Source organism: Ambystoma mexicanum, chromosome 4q (genome assembly GCF_040938575.1).
Source record: "Ambystoma mexicanum isolate Mex_15411 chromosome 4q, UKY_AmexF1_1, whole genome shotgun sequence".
Lineage (NCBI taxonomy): Eukaryota > Metazoa > Chordata > Amphibia > Caudata > Ambystomatidae > Ambystoma > Ambystoma mexicanum.
In genome coordinates this window covers 266,391,506-266,419,402 of record NC_090928.1, presented here as the reverse complement: position 1 = coordinate 266,419,402, position 27,897 = coordinate 266,391,506, and the positions used below count along the sequence as shown (strand labels likewise).

General features: G+C 46.4%; 1 protein-coding gene across 1 annotated transcript; it reads right to left on the bottom strand.

Moving 5' to 3' along the window:
- Window positions 1–27,841, bottom strand: CCR6 (C-C motif chemokine receptor 6). Its single transcript, XM_069609011.1, has 2 exons — window positions 27,685–27,841; window positions 1–2,428 (listed from the first exon to the last, which is right to left on the bottom strand). Exons 1-2 carry the CDS (start codon window positions 27,727–27,729, stop codon window positions 1,274–1,276), a joined length of 1,200 nt encoding a protein of 399 aa, XP_069465112.1. The 5' UTR covers window positions 27,730–27,841; the 3' UTR covers window positions 1–1,273.
- Between the last annotated feature and the right edge of the window lie 56 nt (window positions 27,842–27,897).

The following is a 27,897-nucleotide window of genomic DNA, read 5'->3' as shown; positions in this document are numbered from 1 at the left end:
TGTCATGTGTCTAGACTTCAGGCCTATGGCTTTGGGTCCCTGTAAGGCAGTTTGACTTTTCTCTGAAGAGGTATCTACCTTTTAGTGATGAAGCATAATGTCTTTTAATCAAATGGCCAACTGAACAGTGGGGGCCACTTAACTTAATGATTCTACTTTTCAGATCTAATTGTAAAATATAAAATCTGTTTTGGAAAATCCACCCATCTGACTTGTGTGTAGCCTGACATTTAGGCAACAGAGCTGCAAGAGGTACACATAAGGTTCTTATGCAATTAAAATGTAATATATGTGTCCAAACTGGAAGACATCTTAATAAGAAACTTAACACTGCATCCACGAGCATTGATGCATGATCTACTGTTATCCCAAAAGCATTAAGCACAGCTCCTAAAACAACATTTAGAACCAGGCTATTCTAATTATTCCTTGTGACTCGCCATAGGTAGAAAGGCTGGAGAAAGACACTTGCCTGTGTGCTGTATCATTGGTCTCTCCATGGAATCACTCGATCCAGTATATCTTGGAATAGGTTAGCGAGCCTGTTAGTCGCTATTGCTTCCAATAAAGAAACCTAACAGGCCACCATGCGTCCGACCTATTTATTATTTTGATGTTGTCACAAAGATCCAAATAAAAAGGAGCCTCATTTAATGTGTGAATTCTAAGTGATGTAGAGGTCCTGTGCTGTGGGATATGACAGCCAGGTATTTGTGGTGGGAGGGCAGAGAGGGTCAGACTGGGACATAACATGGACTCCCGCACCAATGAAAAACAGGCCCACAGATGCAAATGGTTATTTGTTCCCTTTTGTGACAGACTATTTGAGTAGTACCCAAAAGGGGAGTATTGGGGAAAAATGGGTTGTAAATAAATATTTCTTTTTCGGTTACACTTGTCAAAACTACAAGCTGCAAAGTGAAGCCCACCAACCAAACTGGCCCATTTGGGCCACAAAATTAGCCCACTTTGACCAACAAAACTGTCAACACTAGCATTTTGGACCTGCGTTTTGGGCACTGCCTATTGCCCTATGAGCCTGGGAACAGAGTGGGAGTCATTTGTGCATGTTTATTAGCGACACATTGGCAGCTTTCAGAAAAAGTGTGTTCTGTATCTCCAATATTTCCTAGGGTGTGGGGCGAGGAATCGGAATTCTCTGGAAAACACTCATCAGCTAAAGAAAGTCCAACATGGTGAACCTGGCTGCCATTGAGGTGATCATGTGGTACTTTTTCCATGAGATGATGCATGGCCTAGTCTGTGGGACATACTACATAGTAAAAGACGAGATGTGCCTCTCGTCGTAAACCTCGCTTGTCTTCCGAGACACACAAGCATCAGAAGAGACCCTTGAACTGCGTGGCCCTGTCACGTACTTCTTACCCAGGCACCAAATGTCCTGCATGATCTTCAGAAAGTAATTTCTAAAGTTGACCCCCAGAAAGGCGTAGAGCACTGGATTCAAACAGCAATGGAAAAAGGCCAGGGTTTCGGTGACGACTTTAGCGTAGGCCATTTGCTTTTTGAATGCACACTGGTCATTTGCCCTGGAGAGCTTTATAAGACTCAACAGGATTACAAGGTTATAGGGTATCTGACAGATCAGGAAAACAACCACAACTGCAATGACAACACGTATTGCTTTGTGCCTCTGAAAATTGTGAGCACGGAGTAGCGTTCTGACAATGAAGGCGTAGCAAAAAAACATGATGAGGAAAGGGAGGAAAAACCCCAAGAGAACTTGAACGGCCAAGCTCACTGTTTTCCATGTCCTGGCATCCTGTCCCTCGTAGTTGGGTTCGCAGACACACCTGGGTCCATTTGAATTGTTGTGTTCGTAGGCTTGGTTGAAGGCATATGTTACACTGGAAACAACGACTGAAAACATCCACACAAACAAGCATATAGTTCCCTTGTGCGTCAGCGTCATTGCTCGAAATCTGAATGACCTGGTGGCCTGGACGATGGCGATGTATCGATCGATGCTTATACAGGCCAGTAGCAGCATGCTGCAGTTAAAGTTGATTTTGTAGACGCCTTGTACTAGTTTGCACATGAAATCACCGAAGATCCACGAGTCTGCATGATACACCGTCCAGAACGGGATGGTGAGACCAAAAAGTATGTCCGCAATCGCCATATTTAAAAGGTAAATGTCTGTCATGGACTTGGCTCTCTTATAAAAAGTGAACGTAAGCACCACGAAAATATTCCCCACGAGGCCCAAGATGCAGATAAAAGGATATACAGTGGATACTAACTGTTTTGCAAAATCTCTGACCTTTTGCTGGTCACATGGGGTTGCGTCAGAGTCATAAACTAGATTTGTGTCTGTGTCTATGTCATATTCAGACCAGATGGTGATTTCGGTGACAGCATCTGATGTTGTAGCATGCGGTGTGGGTGAAAACCCCATCTTGGCTTCCTGAAAATAAAAGGAATACTGTGTTACACTTTGCAATATTGTCAGCAATTTACTTGTATATTGGATAGGCGCTTTGAGAAAAGTAGTCTGAGTCAATGTACTCTATTGTGTTTGGTAACTCCTGTGACAAACCACTGTGCCTGGTTTTGAGGCAAAGGGAAGAGGCGACCACAGGGGGCCAGTATCGCCACCCACTAAGTGACGCGCGACACAGAGATGGTGTAGAGAAGATCCCTTGGTCTACCCCATTCTTCCTTCTCAGTTTGGCAGGGAATTGTCAATGTGCAACCTAAGGTCACTGACCCTTTAAGAGAAAATGATAGCCCAATATCAGCTGCTAATAGGTGTACCTTCACTCAACCTAAGGGAACTGAATTTAGGTCAAATCCCCATGGAACGGATTTAGAAATTAGCATATGGTGTGCTGGATATCACTGAAATTGTGCCTTCAGTGCAGAGAACATTGAGAATCAGGAGGGAGAAATGGATCCACCATGAACTTCTGTGGACTGTACCATACCTACCAAGTAGCAGGGTGCTTGGGCTCGCAGCAGCAACCCTCCTGCACCCAAAAGCATATACACCGTAGCAGAATAAATGGAGAGTGGCCCCAAGGGGACGGGCTGAAGCCCTTTATAGAGCACAGGACTGAGCAGTGCTGTGTGGGAATCTGGAGAAAGCAGAAGAGTGTTGCTGGAGAGGAGGAAGCTAGTTTGGAAGAGGCTGGAGGAGGAGAGGTGGTTGGGAGTTAGGAAGAGAGGGTGACTTGGAGGAGAAGAGTAGCATAGGATCAGCAGAGGAAGGTAGAGGTAGTGACAAAGGTGCAGTTGAACAGTATCAGGAGCAACTGCTGTTAGCACAAGAGGAGGTGGTGAGAGAAAGGAGGTGGAGAGAGCAAGAGGAAATAATGAGCGCAAAAGTGCGGGTGGAGAGGGAACAGCGGGAGGTGAAGAAAGAACACAAGGAGGTGGAAGGAGAACAGAAGGAGGTGGACAGAGAACAAGAGATGGGGCTGGGGATAAACGAGCAGGTGACAAGAGAATAGGAGGAGGCGGTGAGACCTCTAGAGGAGGAAGTAGTGAACTAGCAAAATCACACTTCAGGAGGAGGAAGTTGGAAGTCAACAGGGTGCAGTGGTGAGCCATCTAAAGAAAAAGGTGACGAGATAAAAAATAGAAAAGAGAACAGATATCTGCTGGGGGCTGAGGTGACAGAGCAGGAGGTGACAAACTATTGGTAGAGCCGGCAGAGAGAACGAGGAGCCTGGGATAGTTGAGACAGAGATGGAAGGTAATCCAGGTATGCAACATGCTTGGTGAACCAATGTGAGAGGCGGGAGAAGGTACACGCACTTGTCAAAGCGACAAGGAGTTAACAGGAGTTCAGAGTGAGGAACAGTGTAGGAGAGCATAGAGGAAGAGTGAAAGGTTCCAAATGAACTGGATTGTTGCAGCCGAGCAAGGAGGGAGGCTGGAAGACGCAGCTGGCTGGAAGTAAGACTGAGTTGAAGACAGAGAAATCATTGGCTGGCAGACATTTGGAAAGAAGCGCAAGGAACATTTAAACGCCTCAGACTGTGAGTGGTTGAAAACCTTCAAGGATGGATAGGAGACTTCACAGATGTTTTAGATGGTTGACAAATCAAGAACTTTCTTTTGGTATGATTTTGAATTAACCTGAAAGGCAAGCACTTCTTTGTGATCTGCTTGAACTGCATATTCTGGATTTTCTGAGCAGCCTTTCAGTTATTATGTCTAGCCTGAAATCCCACACATTCTGGCACTGAATTAAAGCAGAAGCTAGCCTGAGCATTTGTTACATGTATAACTACTCAACGCATTTATGATTTTGCTCCTCTTTGTGTAAATCTAAGGGTCTCTGATCAATGAGCTGTAAGATGAATGCAAGCTGTAAAAGCCTTGAGTACGGCTTTAATGCCGTGCATTCACGCCACAATCATTTTCAATGATTTGTGTGGAGGAGAAGAGGGGCGGAACACAACTTGCGTTTCCACCACTCTCTTCCTCTGTGCCAGACAAATGTTCCAGCATCTTCTCTGGCATAGATTTTCATGCTGGCGCAAATGCTGGAGAGCCTATAGGGTTCATTTGCTTTATGCACCAGCATGAAGCAGTTAGACCCCATAGGGATCCATTGTAGATCCGAGCATGGCAGGGAGTTTGTAAAGCATGTCGGGGAGGGTTTTTTTTAAACTAGGAACACTGCTTACCATACTTGTGACCAGAAGTAAAGGATCTAAGGTCACGCCAATGCTAGATGAAGGATTTGTCCCGGCCGGAGGAGACAAAAACAACTCCACACTCTGAAAGTATAGTTCAAAAGGGTGTATTTCACAACAAAATTTGGCCAAAGATTTATAGTGGAATGAACGTAAGAATGAAGGAACACCAAAGTCCTGGTCAGGATGTTGGTATCCCAGATGGTCCCCTCCACCTAACTAGGCTTGAGGAGCCCTGGGTTGCTGACCACAGTTCAGTGCCTGTAGGCCTGCGTAGGGAGTAGCACAGGCCCTGCCACCGTCTCTGCCAGCATTGAGTTGAAAGGCCCCTTGTCCATGGGGTACGTCTGGACACCTCCACTATCCTCAGGCATCGTCTCTTCCCTCCTAACCAGCCATTCTCTTGTATGTCCTTGTCGATGCCCTGCAACAATTTGGCCCTCTTTACCTTTCCTCTCAGGTTTGAGCCCTCTTCTTTCAGTTTCTCTCTTATAGTTTCTTTCCCCTAGTTGTTTCCACACCAAGTACTTTATGCTAACATCCTACCTTCCTTCTCCTTCTCTATTCCTCCTCACCTTCACCTTTCACTTCTACTCTTCTCTACCAATCTCCTCCATTCTTGGCTTTTTCTTTCTCTACTTTCCTCAATTCCTCCTTCCACTTGATTCCTTTTCCTCTAAGTCATCTCCTCTTTAGAAGTTGTGTGCTTCTCTTTTCTGCTCTGATCTCATTTTTTGCCTCCCCTGCTCTTCACCTTAGCCTCCTTTCTTCCTCCACCTCCTCCCTTTTGTGTGCTTCGCTGTCCCTATGTCTTTCCAGTCTCCTTCTCCAGCTTGCACTTTCCTTTCTCCCTGCACTTTCTATCTTCCTCCACTCACATCCCTCCTCCTCTGCCTTTTATACCCTCCTGCTGCATCCTTTTCCTGCCTTAACATTCAGTATTGCCACTTAGTTCCTGCTTGTTTGTTTGTTTGTTTGTTTTATTCACTTTTTATGCGCGCCAGACCCAGGGGTAACAGGGCGCAGTGGCAAGGAAATACGAAACTTACAGGTTACATCATGGCAAAATGTACATTAAAATTACATTGGGTTAGACAGATCAGGCATACAGTAATTACAGCAAGTATACAAGTTCAAGGGGGTCAAGATGCTCGTAGGAAGTAGGAGCCCCCGGTCAGCAAAGGTCAGTCGAGGTGAGGAGTTGAATAACTTTTTTCCTGAAGCAACGGTAGGGCATGTCTGCTCTCAGGTCTTGTGGTAGAGAATTCCAAGTTTTAGCCGCCTTTACTGGGAAACTGTTTCCTCCGATAGTGTTCAGTCTAAAGTTCGGTATTGTCAAACAGTTGAAGTTACCAGCTCTGGTGGGTCTGGAAGATGTTCTCCTATGGAGTTTGTCAGACAAGTAACTAGGGGCAGAGTTATTGAGGGCTTTGTGGGTCAAGGATAGCATCTTGAGTTTTATTTTGTTCTCTGTAGACAGCCAGTTGTGATGTCGTCTGGTGGACGAGATATGGGACTGTTTGTTAATGCCTAGTGCCGCTCTCAAGGCATTATTTTGTAATGTTTGTAGTCTCTGGGTTATTTTTTTATTAGCTCCAGAGTATAGGGCATTACAATAATCTACTCTGGAAAGAATTAAGGCTCTGGCCAGGATTAGACAACTCTTGTTGGAGAGGAAAGGTTTACTGGCTCTAATCAGTTTGCACGTGTAGGCCGTGGAGGAGGCAAGGGATTTTAGCTGTTTGTCAAAAGATAGGGTAGAATCAAGATAGAATCCCAGGGTTTTAACATCCTTGGATACTTGGATGATGTTCCCGTCTATGTTGAAGGAGGCAAATTCCAGTCCTAGTTTTTTGATATTGGCTCGGGTACCTAAGATGATCAACTCTGTCTTATCATCGTTTAGACAAAGGCCGTGAGTGGCCATCCATGCCTGGATGATAAGGTATACCTTGTTCACCAATTCCGTGTCCTTAGCATGATCCCCAGAAAGCGGGAGGAGGATCTGTGTATCATCTGCGTAGTTAGTATAGGTGATACCAAGATGATCCAGATCGTCGAACAATGGCTTGGTGAAAATGTTGTATAGAGTTGGGGATACGCAGGAGCCCTGAGGGACACCACACGAGATCGGGGTGGGATCTGCCTCCGCGGAGGGAGAGAAGACTCGCAATCGTTCTCTCGCTCAGGAAGGACTTGATCCATCCAATAGCTTCTGCCGAGAAATGAGCGGCGGAGTCCAGGTGGCTACAGAGGACTCTGTGATCCACCAAATCAAAGGCCGCTGAGAGGTCCAGGAGTAGTAGGAGTACTGTTCTCCCTTTGTCTCTTAGCTCATCGATTTGGGACTTCAAGTCTATAAGGGCAGTTTCTGTTCCGTGTAGGGGTCGGAAGCCCGATTGTCTTTCTCCTAATAGGTTGTGTAGTTCCAGGTGCCTTTGAATTTGGATATAGGCAGCTTTATCCAGAATCTTAAGGAGAAACGGTACCGTCGTGATAGGGCGGTAGTTAGTAGGGATGAGAGGGTCTAATGTCTGCTTCTTTAGGAGAGGGAGAACCCAGGACTGTTTAAGGTTGGCCGGGATCGTACCTGAAGCGAAGGAAGCATTGATCAGTTTAGCAATAAAGGGGGATAATTCTCTGGCAGCGTCTTTTATCAGCTGTGCTGGGCAGATGTCACCTGCCATTAACACCCTCACTCAGCATAGAATGGAGAACGCCTTTGTACCAGTGTGAACCTGCCACCAATATTCACTCCACTGAACTGTGCTAAACTGCACATCCCAGTAAGAGGAGCGCAGGGACTGGTTCTCCAAATTTAAATCGTCTCTCCCATCTGTTCTTGGTTGTTCTGCAAGTCCATACACGAAACTGCAAACAGAAACCTCAAAAGGGCTGTCCCCCCTTTTCACTGTCAAATCTTTGTTGCTCCAGTTGCCTGCAGTTTTGCTGCACAGTGGATAACAATCCATCCCTCGATTTCTCTCCCCACCCATGAACACTCCTCTTCCAAGCTTCTAGGACTGCACAGGTACATTGGTGATTGCCCTTTGACCCGTTCATGAATAAAACCATTGTTGTAGGTTTGGATGTCTCAGGCTTCTTGTACCTCTGTTGTCCTGCTTGCACACGGTCCTGCTGCCCTTCCCTCTAATTTCTTGATGCCAATCTGTTTTTAATAGGCAGGTCCTTGCATCAGATCCTCAGAGCAGAGCCGCTGACTGGAAAGCACAATTTCCTCTGATGCCCTCCATTTTGCAGGCTTAGTCTGGCGGCATGTACGTCTTTAGGGGACAACAGGGTAACAGGTCTGAGCCAGAGGTGGGTCCTTTGGAAGATAGGATTATAGGTTAGAGTTGACGAGGCTGGATGAACACCATAGGTTAGAGATGTACAGGGGGCTCTGTTTATCTCCTACAGGCCATATATCATGGAGAGGATGATGGTACCCTGCCCGATGGTTTCACCAGCCCCATCTGCTAACCTTAAACTTGGGACTTTGCAACACATCCCGCTGTTTGAGGCCTCAGAGTTTGATAGCATGGAATTCCCTTAATGAAATAATTTAATTCAAAATGTAATATGGTTGGTTGTAAATAAGGGACACATGATTATTCTGGTAACATGATCAATCGCACTGTCCGATACGACATGCTCAAGTGCCACATTTCATTGTCTTCTTGCCCCTTGAGCACTGTGGCTAAGCAAAGTCTAGGTTAAAAAAAAGTAGTAGACCTAGAAAAGACCATGTTAGTAATAGACCAATAATAATAAAATACTTTCCAGACCTGGTGTGCATCACGATTAGGATTAGTTGCAAACATCAACAATTTAGAATTCTGAGAAACGGCTGGGAAACCAGACCATTTTCGGGCAGTGTGTAGCGCATGACAAATGAATGAATCACTACTAGCTGGAGGCCCATGCTCTGGACCATCCATACTCAAATGCAATATCTACCACTTGATTTCTGATCTGGTAGAGGCTGGTATGGAAGTTTTGGTGGTGATCCTCATTCAGTTCACTATATCTCTGAGAATGTTCTGATTGTGTCTGTAGAATGCAGAATGTTCTCTGCATGAAGAGTGTAGATTGGCTGAGCCACATCCCTTTGGCAGTGCACGATGGCCTGCAAGACGTGTTTCTCAATGGCCACAGGATAAACCTTATCCCCCTCAAGGTATATGTCAGGTAGGATCCTGGTCTCGGCAAACTCGAATGCTGCATATTGTCCCTGAAAAGTCATGAAGGCCAGAGAGTCGTTACAACAATCTCTCTGACTGGAAGTTAAGATGTGTGAGCAATACGGCAAGCATTCTGGTATGCACAAAGGCCTGTGGGTATAGTTATTGGTCAGGAGTTAGACGCACATGCCAGGCACCTTCAGACTTTCAAACTTGCAGGGAGAGGCCAGCATCTTGTATCAATTCATGGCTTGGCTACCCATCGCTCCCTATCCGTAGAGTAAACTCTTCAACTTATCAAAAAGAATAAAAAACGTTTTAGCTCGTCGAGGAATTAATTAAAAACCACTTAGCTTCTTCCTAAGAGTAATATCAGTAGAAGCAGTAGTTCGATTTGGACTATGCATAGCATTCCAGGAAAAACCTTGGGCTCAATGCATCTTGCAGCATCAATGACCATCCAAAAAGAAATTCACAATACTCGCCCCTTCTCTCCCATACTCCTCAAACCAAACTGTGCATCGGGATACTGTCTTAAAGACTGAATATTTGTTTAAAGAGTGAATATTATGCTTTTGTGTCATGCTGCATTTCACAGGCAAACACAGGCTTTGCTTTTGGATGGATATCGCTGGATAATATATGTCTTAGCTTAATGCCTGTAGCATGAATTGAAAACAGGTGTTTACTCGGCAAACCCAAACACCACATACACGTCCTCAGTGGATTCTTCCTTGAAAACTGAATGTTGCTCTAAAGAATTCCCACTTGCCTTATCTCCTGTGTGGCCAGTCCATCTGCGGCAGCCATTCACTTTCCACCCAATCTGCAGCAATCCTCTTCACTGTATGTGGATTTCCAAATTCTGGACCCATTTCTCCACCAGTGAAACTTTATTCTCCGATGCCTACCTCACGTGCATGACTAACGCGTTCCCTTCCTATGATCTCACACCACTAAACCATCATCATTACCCTACTATTAAAGCAGAAGTTCCTCCTGGACTCAAAGGCCATCTAGAAGAACTAATAGCTATTAAGCAAGTAGAGGAACCACCTGAAAGCAATGAAAACATCTAGCAGAATAAATGAAGGAAAGAAGAATTCATAATTTGCAAGACCCTAATCATCACTGACAAAGCCCATCGCTATGCATCAACCATAGAGAAAGCTCGGTACAAGAGCATATCCCGCTTCAAAGCCATCAGGGCACTTTTCTGGTAATGTAGTTACTTCAAGAGATGGCAGCAGGTGGATGCAGATATCTAAATGATTGCTTTCTTGTTGCATGAAATGGTAACGTCGGTGCTGATGGTTGCCGTTGGATCATGTTTCACTGTTAATGAATCAATGGCTGTGTAGAGCAGCTCTGCCCGCCACTCATTCAACCCACAGAGACTGCCTCTCACTCATACGTTGCATCCAATTTTATTGGGCTTTTCCACAAAGGAATTGTTGATGAATTTTCCACTGATTCAATTCAGTTAACGATCATAATTCAGCATTTGTCCAATTGAAAATAGCTTCTGTAGCGACAATGTTTTGAGACTTTCACATCATCAGTCCGAGCTAGAATATAAACAATCACGACAAGCATTAGCTGGTTGCTCAAAATAAACATATTATCAACCTAATTTGGGGCAGCTGGCACATAATGGGTGCTGTCCCCCATTATGGACGACCAAAGCCAGCCCAGTGAAAACACTGAGCACTCCCTCAGCTGTAGCAAGCAACTGAGTGATGTGGTGAATCAGCAATGATTCCCCCAGAAAACCAGGCCCGAGACCCTTCTCATGTGGCCAGGGAAAGGCAGATGCTTTCTCATCCCGACCTTGGGGGTAGTGTTTTGTGGGAGGATCACATGAGTGGGGGTACAGGTCAGGAGGAATGGGAAACCCCCTTGTTTAACTTTCCCCCGAAACTCCAGCCCTCTAATGGCTTTTTGCAAAGCAGAGGAAGTGAGAAAAACCCAACATTGATGTTGGGGTCTCCAGGTCCCATAATTCCCTAAGTACTGGGACGCGGAAGAGGGCTAATGAGGAACAATGCTGCAGTAATGATCAGATTGTTTGTAGAAATGGCTCACACCTGAGGGAGACTGGCTTAAAAGGCTCCCTCAGGTGCAAGCCATTAGAGAGCGGAACAAGCAGGAAGAGCAGTATAGTCCTTGTACTCATCAACGCAGAAACCGGAGGAGGGAGAAGAGGCCGGGATCCCTGTTAATCAGAAGACAGTAGCAGGCTCTGAGACGGTCTGTGCCTCCAGAGATCTTAAGTGCAGAGGTTGTGCATCGGGAAGCATGCAAGAGGGAAGCTTGCCCTCTGAGGACCTGGTTTGCAGAGACTGCGCAGTGGGAAGCGAAAGCAAGAGAAGCTTCCCTTCTCAAGAGGCTGTCTTCGGTGGCTGGTGTGCACCAAAGAGCCTCTGGAGCAGAGGAAGCTCCTGTTACAAGTGGCGCTGGCGACGGCGGGCCAGAAGAAGCTGTTTGCCAGGTTGCGTTGAGCAACTGGAGCAGAACACCTGCAAGCTCGAGGGGATCGGGCATGAAAGCCTTACCCTGTGAGTTCACTGGCTGAGAGTGACTCCGGAGCGCTCCTAGACCACTCGCGTGCTAACAGCAGGTGTTTTCACTCGTGTATGAGTAAAAGAGGTATTGAACGTGAATTTGAGTACCGAACTACTAGAAAGCAGCAAAAACACTACGTATCAAGGCCCAATGACTGTAACCTTAAGCGTGTCAGTTTAATGGGAACCCAGCAATCCGAAGGGGCGATATTACTAGAAGCTAGTGCATATAAATATTGCCCAAGCCAAGAGAAACCAATAATAAGGCAATTCAACTACAACAGATATTGCCAAAAGCAGAAGGGGACTAATAAAAGATCTAAAGGTTGTGAAGCTTGTTGCCCATATTCTGTGAAGCATATCACCAGTGCTGGTAGAAACCCACATTGCCAAAGCCAAGGAAGAAGCAGAATAAGATTGTATCCTTGTCAGTATTGGGATACTTGTGAAGTGGGGAAACAAGAGTGTCAAGAAGGCTGCCTTTCTGGAAAAGGTTATTCAGAAGGAGAGGAGCACAATTTGCAGAGGGATAAATATGAATATTGTTTTTCGTGAAGAGTTACAAAAAGTTGAATGTTACAGATGAACAAACATTGTAAAGCTGTTGCAAAACTATTATAAGTTGATTCTAACCACAGAAGCACTTGCTGTTTGTGAAATGCTGTTCGGGCACGGGAGTATACCTGAAAGGCAAACCTTTGAAGTAGTAGGCCTGGCATGGGAGTAAACCAGATGTGACTGAGGTGGTAGGCCGTACATGGACGTAAACCGGGTCGGAGTTGATGAAGTGCAATAGAGTGGTGCTGACGAAGAAAATTGATGTTGCTTATGGTACTGAAGAAAGAATTGTATACAATTGCTGGAGGTACATTTCTAGAAGTGCTTTGTTTGAAGAAGTGAGCAAGCTGCCCTTTGGGTTATGCAATTTTCTGATTTAGCTCTAACTATTTGTAAATCACTTAAAGCATGGAATGATTATTTCAGCCTATATGCCTCTTCTCAGTTACGGACCACCCCTCAAGATTATTTTTTTATATTTTCCCTCCCCTTAACATAGGCTGTGGTTTTAATAATGAGCTCCCCACGTAAGGCTCCGATCCTTCCCCTGGGTGGAGTTTTCAGAGAAAAAAGAGGCAATGGTGTTGGAAATCGCCTTCATCAATGGCTCTCTAAACATAGCATCCTTTAAAAAGCTTCACTACTGGGGAATGATCCAAAAGGATGCCAATATCATCTTCCCAAAGACAGGGAATTAAAGATGATGACATTAGTAACAAATCAATTCTAGAGTAGCTTCTGAGTGCATATGAAACGTGGATATCTGTTTCTATGAGGTGACAGAATCACCACATTTCAACTAGTCCAAGTTAGCTAGAGGAACCGTTCCATTACAATTGCATTCTTATAGTCCAACAGGGTATGGGCGTGGGATTAGGGATGGCATTGAACTTGACTCCTATCCTCACATGGCCAGAAAAAAGACAACCATCCTAGGAAGGAGATCCAGAAAGAAAGTATCTTGCCTTTCCTTTGGGTCGTGTATTAAAATTAAGGTGACCATGGGCGCATATAAGTTTCCTTTAACCATCGAGATCCTTTCATTGGGAACTTTAAGCATTGTTTGTTAAGGGAAATGTATATCGATAGATAAAGGAATGCAACTCTCTTCGTCTACTCACCACTAGAAGTGAACAACCCAAATGGGAGCCATCTACAGTATAGGGGAGGCTTATTAAGGTTACATAAATGAGTCTTCTTTGGTTTGGCCAATCCAGTCCCAAAACTTTGTAAGATCGCCAAAATACCTTAGCATTTCATAGTGGCATTTAAACCTTGGCTATTCAGGGAATCATAGCAATGTTATGCATCCTCAACAAACGTGTCTCCTCTGCCCTAGAGTCAAAACATTGATACAATCTGAAAAAGGGAGAAATGAATCTCCAGCCGTTGCAACATTGTGTTCCTTGTATCTGCCATAAAATAACCATCAATTCAATCAACAAAAAGTACCCTGCAACAACCCAATAGGAAACACACCCCTAACAAATCTGAAATGTCCCAAGAGCATGAACACCCTGAATGCTCTTCTGGCATCATTATAATAATGAAAGGCTAAACACATGGAAGACATTTACCATAAGCATCAGCAGTCTAAACATTTGTGTCCCATGCCTTCTTTGAACTGGGCCTTTCCCCATGGATACTCCTCATACTAATACGGCATGTCTTGCCTTGCCCTGCCTGACTGCTTTTGCCCCGTACGAGTATGAGGAGAATCATTGGGTAAAGGGTCGTAATAACGATGAAGTTTCCTCTGAATGTCCTGATTGACCTGGGTAAAGGAAGGGCTCTGGGTCCTTTAGAGAAGAGAAAGAATCGGCACGGCCATTGTGGCTGAAGAGGAGACCACAGAGGAATCCCCAACAATAACTTATGTCATGGTTGCGTAGCCGGATTGCCAGCTCGAATAGAACTCTGCTGAACATTTTTTGGAGTTGTGAAGGAAGAACATTTCATTAAGGATTCAACTGATTTCTTGCAAAACATAGAATACCTATGTATGGATGATGAGAAACTGTGAAGGCATCATGAAGTAAGACAAAGACAACAGATTCAAAGTTCAAGACAAAGTGTTTTATTAAATCAAGTGTCAGGGATGGTTGAAGGCCTAACTTGGCCTATGCTAGGTGGGATTTCCCTATCTGAACAAAACTAAGCAAAGTCTAAGTCAGAAAGTTCAACTTAAAAATCCGTCCGTGTCCAAAACCTATCCTTGCCTTCACAAATAAGCTAAACAATGTGTAGGGCTTTCAATAATAAAAGAAACGGTGATCAAGCAAAGTTCCAATCTTCTTCCAGCTGTTAGCTTCCTTTTCAGCTCCCCTTCCCCAAGTTCAAGAATGTTCCATAAATCCTTGGGTTTCCCCTCCCCAAGTTCCGTCCTCAAGACAGTGTTAGGGAGAATTCTCTGTAAGGCTAATTTCCCAAACCTAGTGAGTCCCCCAGCAGCTTTGCTGGATTTTTGGGGTTTATTTTTTTCTCTCCTGCTAAGAGTGAGATTCTTTGGCTCCCAATCTTAGACATGATTTGAGGTGTTCCTTTAACTTTCCATGGCCCTCATTACGACCCTGGCGGAAATCGAAAAACGATAGCGGAAATGTAATACCGCCATCGAATACCGCTCGGTGCGATTATGACCCGTCACCGTAAAGTACGATGCCATTAGCGACACCGTAGTGAACGCCAACGCTAACTGCACCAAGTACGCGCACGCGCGCCATGCAAAACCGTAATTACCACCATGGCGCAACGGTACGCGAATTCTGACCCCAGCGGACATTTACTTAACGCCATCAAGCATGGCGGAAAGTACCATTCCGCCATGGTGAGAATTACGGCATCGTGAACCAACCGTAAATGGCCCTACTGAGTGCCTGTACACCACTCCCTGCCCACATTGCACAACTCCACGTAGGTGCAATGAAGTTACACAATGCAACCAGTGAAATGTACAAGTCACCCATGCATGCCAACGAACAAATGAATGTAGGGGCTCCAAGTGCCTTGTGAGTGGCCATCCATATTTGGCATGTCACCATTGCCGTACTGATGCAGCACAGGCATGTGAAGGTTCAAGGACAGCAAAATGAACTGAAATATGAGACAAAACAACAACAGGCCCCCATCGCTTGACACCAGTGTAAGGCAACATTCAAAGCAGTATCCTGAGGGAGACTGCACCAGCCCTGTACTCATGCCAGTAAACAAACCAACCATCAGCATAAGCATGTACCACACAAGTTGGCAGAGTGACTGAGCAGCCAGGCTCATCTCAAGAGGGGCCAATGGGAGCTACAGGGCACAGATGGCACGAATACAGAAGCTATTCCAATGGACATGACCTCAGTCTCCCTCCAAGAAACGCACGCAAACACAGGCACCTGTGACCAGCCATTTTCTGATAATCACATCGTTCCACCAATCCACCTGGCTGACCGGCATCTGTTACACAAAAGCTAATCCCCCGCCCCTGAGCATGACATCATTAAAACAGTCATAATGGCAGCCCCTATCCCTGACCTTACTGGGCTTCGTAGGCAAACGCGGCCAGTACAGTACCACGCAACTATACTCAGAAGCCGGAACCCAATGCAGATCTACTCACAATACATCGCTCCACAAATAGGAATATGCTACATTACTTGCAAAGAATAACGCTACACGGTTAACATCAGAATAAAATTTTAATGCACATCAAATTCACCAAGCCCATACAGCTATTAGGTCATAAACCCCAAAATATTTTCAATACTGTGGGCTGCATCCGCAATAAATGACCAGCTACTCCTTGTGTGACGCCCTGTTCCTTCATGGTACACAGGGGCTACATTCACGTTCAAAAAGGCAACATGGAAGCGCCTAGAACCGCAGGCCCGTCCCATTAGGTAGGCACTAGTCCAGCTGAAAGGTTGATATGTTGCTCCTAGCCACTAGTACTGCGTAAGGGCATGTGGCCCATTGGCGATCTTCCCATAAGATCGTAATGGTGCTCCACTGATTAACTCGAAGCAGCAGGTGTCGGGAGTAAAAGCCATCTGCATGAGTGGCATACAGATGGCAGCGGCAAAAGGGGAGGAGATACCTGTCACCCAAATGAAATGAAAAAGAATAGTATGGGCATCAGAACTTCATTAGTATTACTCACTTCAATGATCACACTAAATCTACAGCCATATGCATGCTAGCCCACTCAAAAGGATTATTTCCACCCAAAAATCACTTGCCAATCATAACAATATAAATCGAGGAGAAAACACTATTACAAACGAGTGTTTGTGTGCATGCGTCTGTTAAAACAGAATCCATGAGATGGGATTAGTAACGTGCATAGACACAAGTGTTGGAAGGCGCGTCGAGACAGGGAGGGTTCAACAAGGGCAGCTAGACGATGGTCCCACTATGGCAGCTCTGCATCACATAGCGCAGGGGAAGGGGATAGATTCCAAAAAGCCATGTACATGGCAAACTCTCAATTAAATCATCTGTCCATGCATCCATACATCATTCCCTCATCCCGGTATAAAAACGCCTGATTAATTACTCACATAACATTTGAAATCTCCATTGAGTCTGTGCGTAATGCAGTCTGCAAAATCCACTGTGCTCCAGGCCAGAATAATAGTGTTGCGAAGTAACATGTATTTGGGAACGTCCTGCCTAATCGTCCACTACGCTATTGCGCATCCCATACTATTCATATCAATCATTGCATTCTCGCCATGGCCCCTGTCCCAAGGACATTAAACAATAGAACGTTATATTTGCAGTCAGACCTTTGGGCGTCTCCTCGCCGCTAGCTGAAAACCGAAAGCGCTGTCCTTCGAATTCCTCATTTGCAACATCACGTCGAAAAGGCATCTGTGACCGCTTGAAATCACAAAATCATCCATGTAGTGCGGCAGTGTGTGAAAATGGCAACTGGCTTCACTCACAAATGGGACGCCCCGCCCGTCGGTGAACCTCGGTACAGTGCTCGCCCAAAGGGGATTGCAGCTGGCACAGGTGGAATGAATCACCACAGGTGGAGGCTATACAGCCTGAAAACACATAAATTGCACACCCAACCCCCTCCCACAACCACACCCACTCCAAAATGCTACCGGCAGGACTAGCGATGTTGGCCCTGGGGGACCTGATAGCACTGCAAGTACTCCAACTTCAAGAAGAAGACGAACACCAACTACTACAACAACCGGCCGCACAGAGGAGACGCAGGAGGAGGAGGAGGGCAAGGCAGGGCCAGCAAGGCCCACCAGCACAGCCACTACCACCACACAGGCAGCCCGCAATCCCACGCCTCCGAGCTCATCCGTTCAACCTCACTGCTGAGCAGATCCACACCCTCTACCGTTTGGACCGGGACACCATAATCGCCATTGTGGACATGACACACGCTGACCTTGTCAGCATGATAGATAGCCCAACCGCCATCCCACCCCTACTGAAGGTGGTGTCTGTACTCCACTTCCTGGCCACAGGCACCTACCAGCACACAGTCGGACAGTTGCATGGCATTTCACAGCCACTGTTCTCACGGACACTATTGCAAGTGCTCGATGCCCTCCTGAAGCACGCAGACGACTACATCTCATTACCACGCTCGGAGCTGGAGATTACAAACACAAAAGTGGGATTCCATGCACTTGCCGGCATACCGGGTTGCATTGGTGCCATCGACTGCACCCATGTGGAATTGGTTGTCCCACATGCCATGGAGGTCCAGTACCGCAACCGGAAACAATTTCATTCTCTTAATGTACAAATGGTGTGTGACTCCAACAGGATCTTTACACATTGTTGTGCCCGATTTCCTGGATCAACCCATGATTCTATGGTCTTGAGGAACTCTACAATACCACGCTACATGGAGCGACATGCAGGGAACAGATCCTGGCTACTCGGTGAGTCTCATTCCATGCATGATAATGTGGGGTATGTGATATGGCAATGACCTGGCAGGAAGGGGGGGGATGCGTACGTAGCAATGTCATTCCACAAACATCCTTTATTGTCCACATACAGGTGATGCCGGGTATCCACTGAAGAGATGGCTCCTTACACCACTCCGGAACCCACAGAACCAGCATGAGGAGGACTACAACCATGCCCACTCACGTACCCGTGTAGTCATAGAACAGACATTCGGCCTACTGAAGGCTCATTTCCGCTGCCTCAGCAGGTCTGGCGGGGCACTCCTGTACCGCCATGAGAAGGTTGCAAAGATAGTCATGGCATGTGTCATGCTACACAACATGTGCGTACGTAGAAATGTGCCCATGCCCCCTGACGCAGAACTGCAAGCACCTGAAGATGGTCATGATGAGGCTGGGGATGTGGCAGCACCTCAAGGAGTCCGCGAGGCACAGGAGGCCCGTGAAATTCGCCTGAATATCATAGATTCATGCTTCTAGCACTCACGCCTGGTGGCTGATGCATGGACACGGGACTTGTGGCACTGTGTGTGTCTGGAACATGCACAATGTGGACTGTACGCCTATAAAGGCCTCGTACGCAAAGATCAATGTCCACACATCTCATTGGATGATTATGTGATGTTTATAGCATATGTGAAATTATATTACACACCCCATCGACCCGCCACCCAAGTAAGACCAACACCCCCCCTCCACCCTCCTACCTCCCCCCCGAACACCAGTGTCCAAAGATGCTCATTGTCAGTGGGCAGACGCTATTGCAAGCCCCCTCTCCGGGTATCAGGGGCACCCCTGCCTGTGGAGCGCAGGTTCCTCCCAGATCTACGTTGGGGGCTGCCCTGGACGGAACTTGCAACGGATGATGTCTCGGCCTGCTCACGTCCATGCATGTCCCTAAGGGTTTGTGAGAGCTCAGTGAGCACACGGCGCACAGCGGCAAGTTCACCACATACGTCTTTGGACGTCGCATGCAGTTCCCCCCTCAGGCTCTCGGTGCTTCTCTCCATTTGTACCCTTAGTGTCTCTGTACTTCGCTCCATTTGTGCCCTAAGTGTCTCAGTAGATGTTTCTATGGCTGCCTTAGAGGCCCCACATTCATCAGCATGCTCCTTGAGGAGCGTGGCCAGTTGCTGCTGTTGCACGATCACCTGGTCGAGGGACTGTTGCCTCTGCTGGGCCATGCCCATTTGCGGTGGTGTCACAGAGGGGCTGATCACCTCAATTTGCCTTGCCACAGGGCTTGTGGGGGATGGCCAGTCGTCGTCTTGTGGGTGCCCCTGCGTGGTATCCTCATGGTGTACGGGATGAAACAAACAGGGGGATTGAGACAGGTCATGGATGGGTCCTACATCGACACCACCGTTGTCTGTGTCGGAACATGCTGGCATTAATGCAGTGTCACCTATGGTGCTGCTGCCATCAGAAGCAGTGCCTTCTGTGGCATCTATTGGGGGGACCTGTGGTGCTGCTGGTGTGGGCATGCTGGCTGCTGGGGTGCCTGTTGAAGTCCCCTCCTGTGTGCTGCCACTTGATTTGTGCTGCTGCCGTGTCTTGATCCGTGCAGCTGAGGTGGAGGGTCTTTGGCCGTTGGTCTTGGCCCTCTTTGCAGGTGTGCTGGTAGGGGTGTCCTGAAGCTCGTCGTTTGAATCGGACCCTGTGGTGGAGTAAAGGAGGGCGAGCGTTATTTATGGGTCTGTGGAAATTGGAATGGCAATGTATCACATGCATTGGGGTGGTACCTGAGGGTGATTTGGGTGAGGGCCTTGGAGGTGGTTTCATTTTTGTGTGGATTGAGGATGCAGTTGTTTTGCAGCCTGCAGTTAGGGTGTGCATGCTGCACGTGTAGAGGGTGTTTTTAGGATTTTTGATTGTTAATGTATTTGATGTGAGTTTTAAAGTGCGCTATCAGGCCAATGTATGTGGCCGTTCTCCTGGACATGTGTTTCTGTTGCACTGTGTGGACACATGGTACTTCACATGATTGGACATTGTGGATTTAGCATTGTTTTATTTGGCCCACCTACCTGATTCTTCGGATGTCTGCACTCCTTTCTCCATCCCTCCGACTCCCTCTATACTCTCCATTCCAATGGTGGAGGCACAGATTTCTTCCCAGGGGGTCAACTTGATGGGTGATTCCGATCCTCCCCCGGTAGCTGTGGCAATGTTACGGTTGGCTGATAGTATGCTCCGTACGCGTATCCGCAAGTCGTCCCATCGCTTTCTGCATTGCTGTGGGGTGCGGGGTGCGGTCCCCACCGCACTTACCCGCTGTGCCACCAGGGCCCATATGGCCTTCTTGTTCGCAAGTGCCGTCCTGGTCATTTGCGTCGAGAAGACGACGGCAGCATTCTCCTGGAGGGTCTCTGTGAGCACGGTGAGTTCCTCATGGGAGAAGTGGACCTGCCGCTTGCGGTCGCACGCTTTTTTAGCAACTTTTCCCATTTTGATTGTTTTAACTAGGGTGGCTAACGGGTTGGGATGTGTCTCAGGGTCGGATTTTTGATGGTTGTGTTGGGATTCTGATTTTATAGGTGTACGGCGTGCTGTTTCCCGTTCCGGCCCCATGTTTTTACTTCCGTTTCCGTATATTTACGGTCACCGTATTTTGCGATTAGCGCTCATTACGGTGACCGCTATGATGGGTGGCGGAATTGCACCTAGGGCGCCGTACGACGGCGGTGAGGGGCGTTTTGGGGACATTTCCGCCATCGCGGACTTTGCACTTCCGCCATGGCGTAATGCTCGTGCCCGAGGGGTCAGAATTAGCCGCACTTTACTCCATCGTGCAATGGCGGAAACGCTATTTACGCTATGGCGGTCAGGTCAGTTACTTTCCGCCAGGGTCGTAATGAGGGCCCATGTGTTTTATGGGCTATGGGGTCTTTTACTCCATAGGGTCTCATGTGTTTTTTTGATATGGGTTACACAGCAAGCTCTGTGCAGTAACCCAGAGGTGTCGTAGCGACCCCCCAACATAGACTCCATACCCTGGGACTGACTACAGTCTCCCAGGGCATGTAAAATACAAACCATCATATTGTGGACGTACTGGTCGGGGCAATTCGATTGCCCCGGGGTCTGTTGTTCGAGGGGGCACGTCTCCATCCCCCCTGGTCGAGTTTTAGCTGGTGGCAGTGGATACTACTTTTTATATTCGACCGCGAATATAACTTTATAGGATTTTCCCATTGTTCGAGGCTACCAACTTTAATTATTTAATTCTTATAGCCTCAAACATACCGCCGGTTTATTTATTTTATATTAATTCACCGGCTGGTATTTTTTGCCAGAACTCGATTCTAAAATGGCGTTTGTGTTCTCTTCTGTGACTCCAACCCAAGTCGAGCCCTTTGTTCCACTTTTTGGCGGGCTTCTCCACAGAAGCCTCCAAAAGTGGTGCCACTCTGTCTGGGTACCCCAGGGGGTGTTAGAGGGGGTTTAGGCACCCTGGACTGAGTTACCTTGGTAACTCAAGTTGCACTCTTGTGTGATTGGCCCAAGTGGTGAGCCGGCCGGCTCACTACTTAGCATGTTTGATTGACAGCTAGGCTGAGTGAATGGGGGTGTGCTGCATAAAAGCAGGGCTTTGGGGACTGGAACTTCAGAAGTCGCCACAGGACCTAAGAATCCGAGGAGGGAGAAGCTGAGCCGGCCTGCAACGACGACACCACCGGTGGAGCTCTGGTGAACCGTCTCACCACTTTTCCCAAAGACAGAGGAGATCTCCAGCCCGGAGGCTTCTTCCTTCGACTGGTGGGGATAATCAGTCTACCTTCTTTTCGCCTTCCTGGAGCATCTCGTGGCCACCTTGCCTGTGCCAAGCACCCCGGCAACCTGGATACCACGTTTTCACCACTACCGCGAACCGAAAGGGTAGTACCTTTGTACCGGAGAACTCCGCGGCTGGTTTCTTCCCTGGCAGTGCAACGATCTTCATCTTTCCTCCACAACGAGATCTTCTCTTCCTCTGGACGACGCTGCGACTTGCACCCGCTGCCAGGAACAACTGCCCCCGCTGGAGGTTCCTCTCCATTTAAGGTACCGTGTTCCTCCTGGCTTCCCCTGCAACCGATTGAACGGGGTGTATTAAATCCTCGTCTATCGAACCTGGGTTACCCTGAGACACCTTAGCTAACTTTTCTGAACTGAACTAAACCTTTTTCGAACTACCTCCACAAACTTCGAAGACTCTGTGTAACTGTCTGATTTTGGGCATCTTCCGCCTGGCTCCCTTGAAAGTGGGCCTGGCACCTAAACCTCCTTGCTCACCAGTAGACTGTGCCTTCCTAACTTGCTGTGGTTCTTTAAAAAGTGTTTAGTGTGTATGCTTCCATAATTCTGCTTTTCCCTCCCTTTTTATTTAACTTGTTGGAGTGCCATCGAACGTTAAGCGCTCACCTCTGTCTGGAAATAAATGGTGTTAACTAAGACTTGTTCAACAAGTAATCAGGGATGTACATATGATAAATAGTGATTGTTCTTTGAACTTATCTTACCAATTTAGTGCTAGTGTGTTTTATAAGTGTGTGTTAAATAAATAATTGTATACTTTTACACCCACGCTCTGGTCAGTGTTTGCTTGTGCTACTGTATTTCTGTACCTATTTTGTATGCTCTGTATACTGCCTAACTCTTCTTGAGGGAAGTCTGACTGCTCAGCCACAGCTACCAAGTGAATCTGTGTGGTACAGACTGCTACCAAGTGGGTTTACTGCCAAACACCTGTAGTCTTAAATCTTTTGCAGTGGTCCCTAAGGGAACTGCACAGGTTTCTGCCTAACAGACAGCATTGCGGTTCCCCAAGACTCAAACGTATTAACTTATACTTGGTTTCAAACTTCCAATGTTCAACACAACTCCTGGTCAACTTGACACTCCTTTTGTATTGCATTAACAGTTCATGTAAAGTGCTCCTTCTTGGTTTGTTTCCCAATGTCTTCATCTTTCACAATAGAGGGTTCCCTGGTCTAGGCGCAGTTGTCAGACCACACGGACCACCCATCACAGGTCGTGCAACAGGAACCCTAGGCTGTCCATCCCACAAAGGTTCTTTTATATTTGCCCTGATTCGCATTCACTTAGCTTCTCCTTGTCGGCCTCTTGGCTTTATGTGTAGTTTCACATTCTATTGGCTTCTCCTGGTCAGCCTCTTGGCTTTCCCACAATGTGTCACACAACTTCTGCCAGTCTTTGGCCTTGCCACATGGTATTTATTCAGAAAGTTCACTTTGTGGTGGTCTTATTTATTCCCCACCTTTCTTTCAGGCTCTTTCACACTTGCACTCATAGTTTAAATCAGCACTTTCCCATTTGACTTTCATCATCTCGCAGATTTTCCCACAATGTTTTCATTCAGTTCGATATTCAATATTCGATTAATATTTTCATTTCAAGTGTTCATGACTTGCTTGATATTGAAAAATGTTCAAGTTTCTATTCAGGACTGTGTCCAATTACTTTTAAATCATTCGGCATTCATAGTCTAACTATTTCAGTTTGTTCTGCATTCTCAGAACAAATATCAGCACTATCGGGGCGCTCTGGACAGAGTGTTGTTTCCTACATTACACTCACCGGTTATGCACAACCACTCTCTGCAGCTTCGCCGGTTCTTCTTGCCTGATCCTCCTGGATGCACGCGCTTCGCCTCCCTCGCGGCAGCCACCGAGAGCTTCCTTCGCTCTCCTGCTTGCTGCGGAGGCTCTGGGTAGAGCACAGCTTCCAACTGTTGCTATCGGCAACCGGAGGTCGGCTGGATATTTACTTCCTCACACGGCCTGCACTCGGCCTAGGCGTCTCTTTCCTTCTCCTGACTCACACGTCTCCCAGTCCTGGCTCTGACACACTTGTCTCCAGCATGTTCCGTCCCCTGCTCTCCCTTTTCGCACACAGGTCGCTCTCCACGATGTGCAGCCCCACCTCTTATACTCCCTTGGAGTATTAAGGGCCCACAGGTGTGGGTCAGAAAGTTCAATTGCCTGGCCTGTAATCAACCTATTTGTGTAATATGCCTGACTTCCCTAATAGTGTTCATTCACAGTCTTCTTCTTCGTTTCACTACCAGAGTTGTGAAAATACCCATTGGTATTCAATACTCCTAGTCACCTCTTCCTCGTCCCAGTACTGTAACAGGTTAAATTAGAGGAAATGAGGGGAGATATCTTACAGCAGCCCGCAAAGGCCAGGGGAAGGTTAGGTTGGTTTTCAGAGGGAAAAGGGGGATACCATGTCTTGCCTTTGGGAACCCGACTCCCAATGCCCAAGGAACCTCCACCCAGGTGATCCTCCCTCGCTTCACCCCCAGGATCAGGATCCAGGAGCGATGGCCTTTCTCTGGCCACCTGAGCAGAGGATCCAGGGAGAGTAGGAGTGGGGATACCCTCAGGTTTCTCACACCACATAATCTTGTACAATTCAAAGTATGTTTGCTGAGTTACAGCGGTCCTTGAATTGCCCATTGAAGAGGCTCCTCCAGGACAGTGGGATGACAATAATGGTTTTACACAATCTATTCCCTAAAGGTCCGGCATTTAGAGCAGTTGTAGAATATATGCATTTAATTTCCCATACGGCTCAAACAATACTAGCAATCCTTGCTTTGTCGACACCCACTTTTGTCCTCCAAAGTGGGCTGTAGACTAGTTTCTGCAGTACAGTAGGAAATATAGAGATTGTGTAATTTCAGCCACTCTTGAAGTTTTGAATAGCCTCTTCCCCTCCACACATCTTTTCCAAAACCTTTTAATTGTGCTGAGTTATTCAAGTTTCGCCTGCCCATGCTTCTTTGACATCGGTCCTGGGCAAAACCTCATACTCTCCATTTACGGCCTTATAGATCCCTCAGACTGTAGAGTGCATGCCCATATCAATGCCGCCAGATTTATTCTTGTGGGTTGACCGGGATGTACACTTGACCTTGGTTTCGGAAGGGTTATTGTCTCTATAACCTGTTTGTAGGTACAAGATTCCTGTTTGCCGTGTTAACTATCAGTGTTTTACACGTCTGCACTACTAAAGTGTAGTTTTCGCCAAAGGTGTTTTCATCAACTTTTTTCTTTTAAAATACAAATGTGTTGTGTGTTTGGGGTAGAGATTTGTGGGGTGGCGGGTGATGGCAGTTAGTTAGATGAGGGATTTGGGAGAAGGATCCTCTGCCCTCCCCCCATATATAAAGAAATAAAATCGACGAAAACGCCTGCGTCAACAACTGCACGTTAAAAGTGGTGGTGGTGGTCAAAACACGTGGATCCTCACATTCCTGATCTGAGAGAGGAAACAATAGGTTTTAACCCTTGTTTAAAGTCATGATATGCACTAGCACACCACCCTTCACTTGCATCGAAATGTTCAGGTGTCCTTTTTCACACCTTTTGCGCAATTGTGCTTTAAAATACATGCAAAACCAAATCCTTTCCCTGCGCCTGTTCGAAGCATATGCACAAGGTTGTGCAGTGTTGTAGAAGGTAATTTCTGACCCTTTCATGCAATTTATGTAAATGGGACAGCAGCAGTATTGACCACGTCTGTGATTTGTGCATTCCTGGCCCCCAAAGAGAGGTCAGAATTTGTATTTATTTTTATAAAATTGTTCTATGACAGGATCTTTAAGGACTGATGTTTGCAAGGATATTAGTGTTCAATGCATCATTTGCGCTGGTGTACAGCCTACCCGAAACAGGTACAGGTGACCTTTGTGAAGTAAGTGACCTGCTCATTTCTCTAAATCACCTAAGTAAAAGCGTGCATTCATTTTACTTGCATGATTTAATGCAACTCAGAAAGCCTGCAACCCATTATTTTTAGCCTACATTCATTTCACCCACCTCTTGCTACGGGGTGTGTCCTGTTTGTCTGTCCTGCTGAACGTAGTAAGAATGGTGGTGTATGATGTGTGCATGTGAGGTCAGAGAATAGTGCCTTCAGTGCTTTGAATTAATGTACATATGTGCACATCACTAGTGCAAAGTGACTTTGCCCTGCCAACAAACACCCTGATTCACAGAGAGGTGCAAAAAAGTGTTGCAAATTCACTTTGCACGGCAAAAATACACTCGCACCCCCCTGTGTATCAGGGTGTTTGTTGGCAGTGCAAAATCACGCTGCAACGCGCTGAATGGTAGATGAATCAGGCCCTATGCCTCTGGTCATAAGAGTATTAACAGACCGCGTAGAATACATTCCGAATGAATGTACCGTATGGACATTCAAAAATACAAAAAGAAATGCCTTGTTTGAAGTTTAATCACACATTATAGTTGAACAGTAGCACAGAAAAGATCTCATGAGAGATTAAGGGCTCAGTCAAACACACTTGCAGCATATATGACACACATTTGAACACATATATACAGATCTGATACCAAAAGCAGAAAACAAAGCCTTCTCCTTCTTTCCTTCTAAATTATGGACCCCATGCCAGAAAATATCAAAGCTCCTAGTGACCTGAGACCATTCGGCAGCTCATTAAAGACCTGTCTCTTCAGAACCAAACTAATCATGGTTTAATGCCTACTGTCTCACATGCATCTTTGTGTTCCTCCCTACACCTCTTCCTCCTGCCATTATTGTCCTTCCTCAACATGTTCTGCACATTTTCTATGTGAAGCTCATCACTGTCCTTTATGCCGGGTCTTCACTATATAAGTAGTTTAATAATTACATTAAATAAGTATGCATTCTTGTGACAACTTGCATTCTCCTCTTCAGAGGGCTCCACAAGCATTGACATAATCTCATTTTACCCACAATCTTGTGAGCATTACCAGTTGCCCGTTCGATGATCAGATGCAGGGTTGCGTCTGGAAAAATCCTGCCAGCATGGCCGTGGACTTACTGACAAAATATACCAAAGGAGCTGCGGCTTTAACTTTGGGAGAGGGCCTGGGACACATCCCTGAAGGGAGTAGGAGAGGTGTGGTTCCATCCAGGAGTGGGGAAGGGGAACTCTGCCTTTTGAGTACTACTGCCGTCCCATAAAGAGCCCCATTACAAAAGGGGCCTAAATGTCCACCACCCATGGCTAACATACTTTAAACACACATATGACAGCCCTGTTTGCATCTATAAATGTTTCTGTAATGAGAGAATGCTGACCCGCAAAGGTGATGATCTCATTTCTTGAGGTGATGCCCCAATTTAAATAAGGGAACCCGCCTCTTCCTACTACACAGGTGCAATAATAGCACCTATGCGTTAGATGCCACAAAAGGGATTGCACTAGCTCCCACAGCCTTTTATATATTAGGAAACTGCACAGAGGCATAGCAAGTTGCTATGCCCCTGAACCCTCAGATCCCCGATGCAGTTTATATAGTATGCTGTTGAGATAGGACCGACGTCATAAGGAGTTTAACAAAAGGCCTTATTTAAGCTAAACTATGCACAGACAGCAGACACACCTTCAGTTTAAGGTACTCAAGGCAAACTGTCTGCCAGTTTAAAGCCTGCAGTACATACACATTCTGAGAGAATCCTAGGATGCAGGAATTCTCGGAATGTGTATCCATGAATTGAACACAGCATAATAAACACTCCAAAGCTCTGTAACACATATAAACAAAATGATATGACATTTAAACCTAACATATGGCCCCTGATATTTAAGAAACATTACACTCACAATTTCTATTGTGGCTTACAACAGAAATCCAAGCCTACTGTAGGCTTGGACAACATTGTGCATGTGCACTCTACTGGAGGGGTAGCTTGGATTAACAACTAAATAGAACTGTGGTTATAAGCCTAGACCCAGAAGTGAACTTTCAACACTTACCAACGTGTTTGCTTCAGTCCACAAGCCGAAGATCGCTCCGCTCATTCCCTTCTAACCAGAGAATGTAAATCTGTATCAGCCGTATATTTCATTTTCCCAGATTCAACAGAACAGCTGGTGCAGTTGTAGGCACATGGATCCTGGAGACCAGATGTGGAGACTCTTCCTGTAAACATAATGCAGCAAGTGAAGAAAAATATGTAAATCTAACAA

Excerpts from the sequence above, each read along its gene's own strand:
- CCR6 (XM_069609011.1), bottom strand. The coding sequence starts at position 27,729 with ATGAGCGGAGCGATCTTCGGCTTGTGGACTGAAGCAAACACGTTG. Across the intron at positions 2,429-27,684 it reads GGACTGAAGCAAACACGTTG|GAAGCCAAGATGGGGTTTTC; the intron begins GTAAGTGTTGAA and ends TTTTATTTTCAG.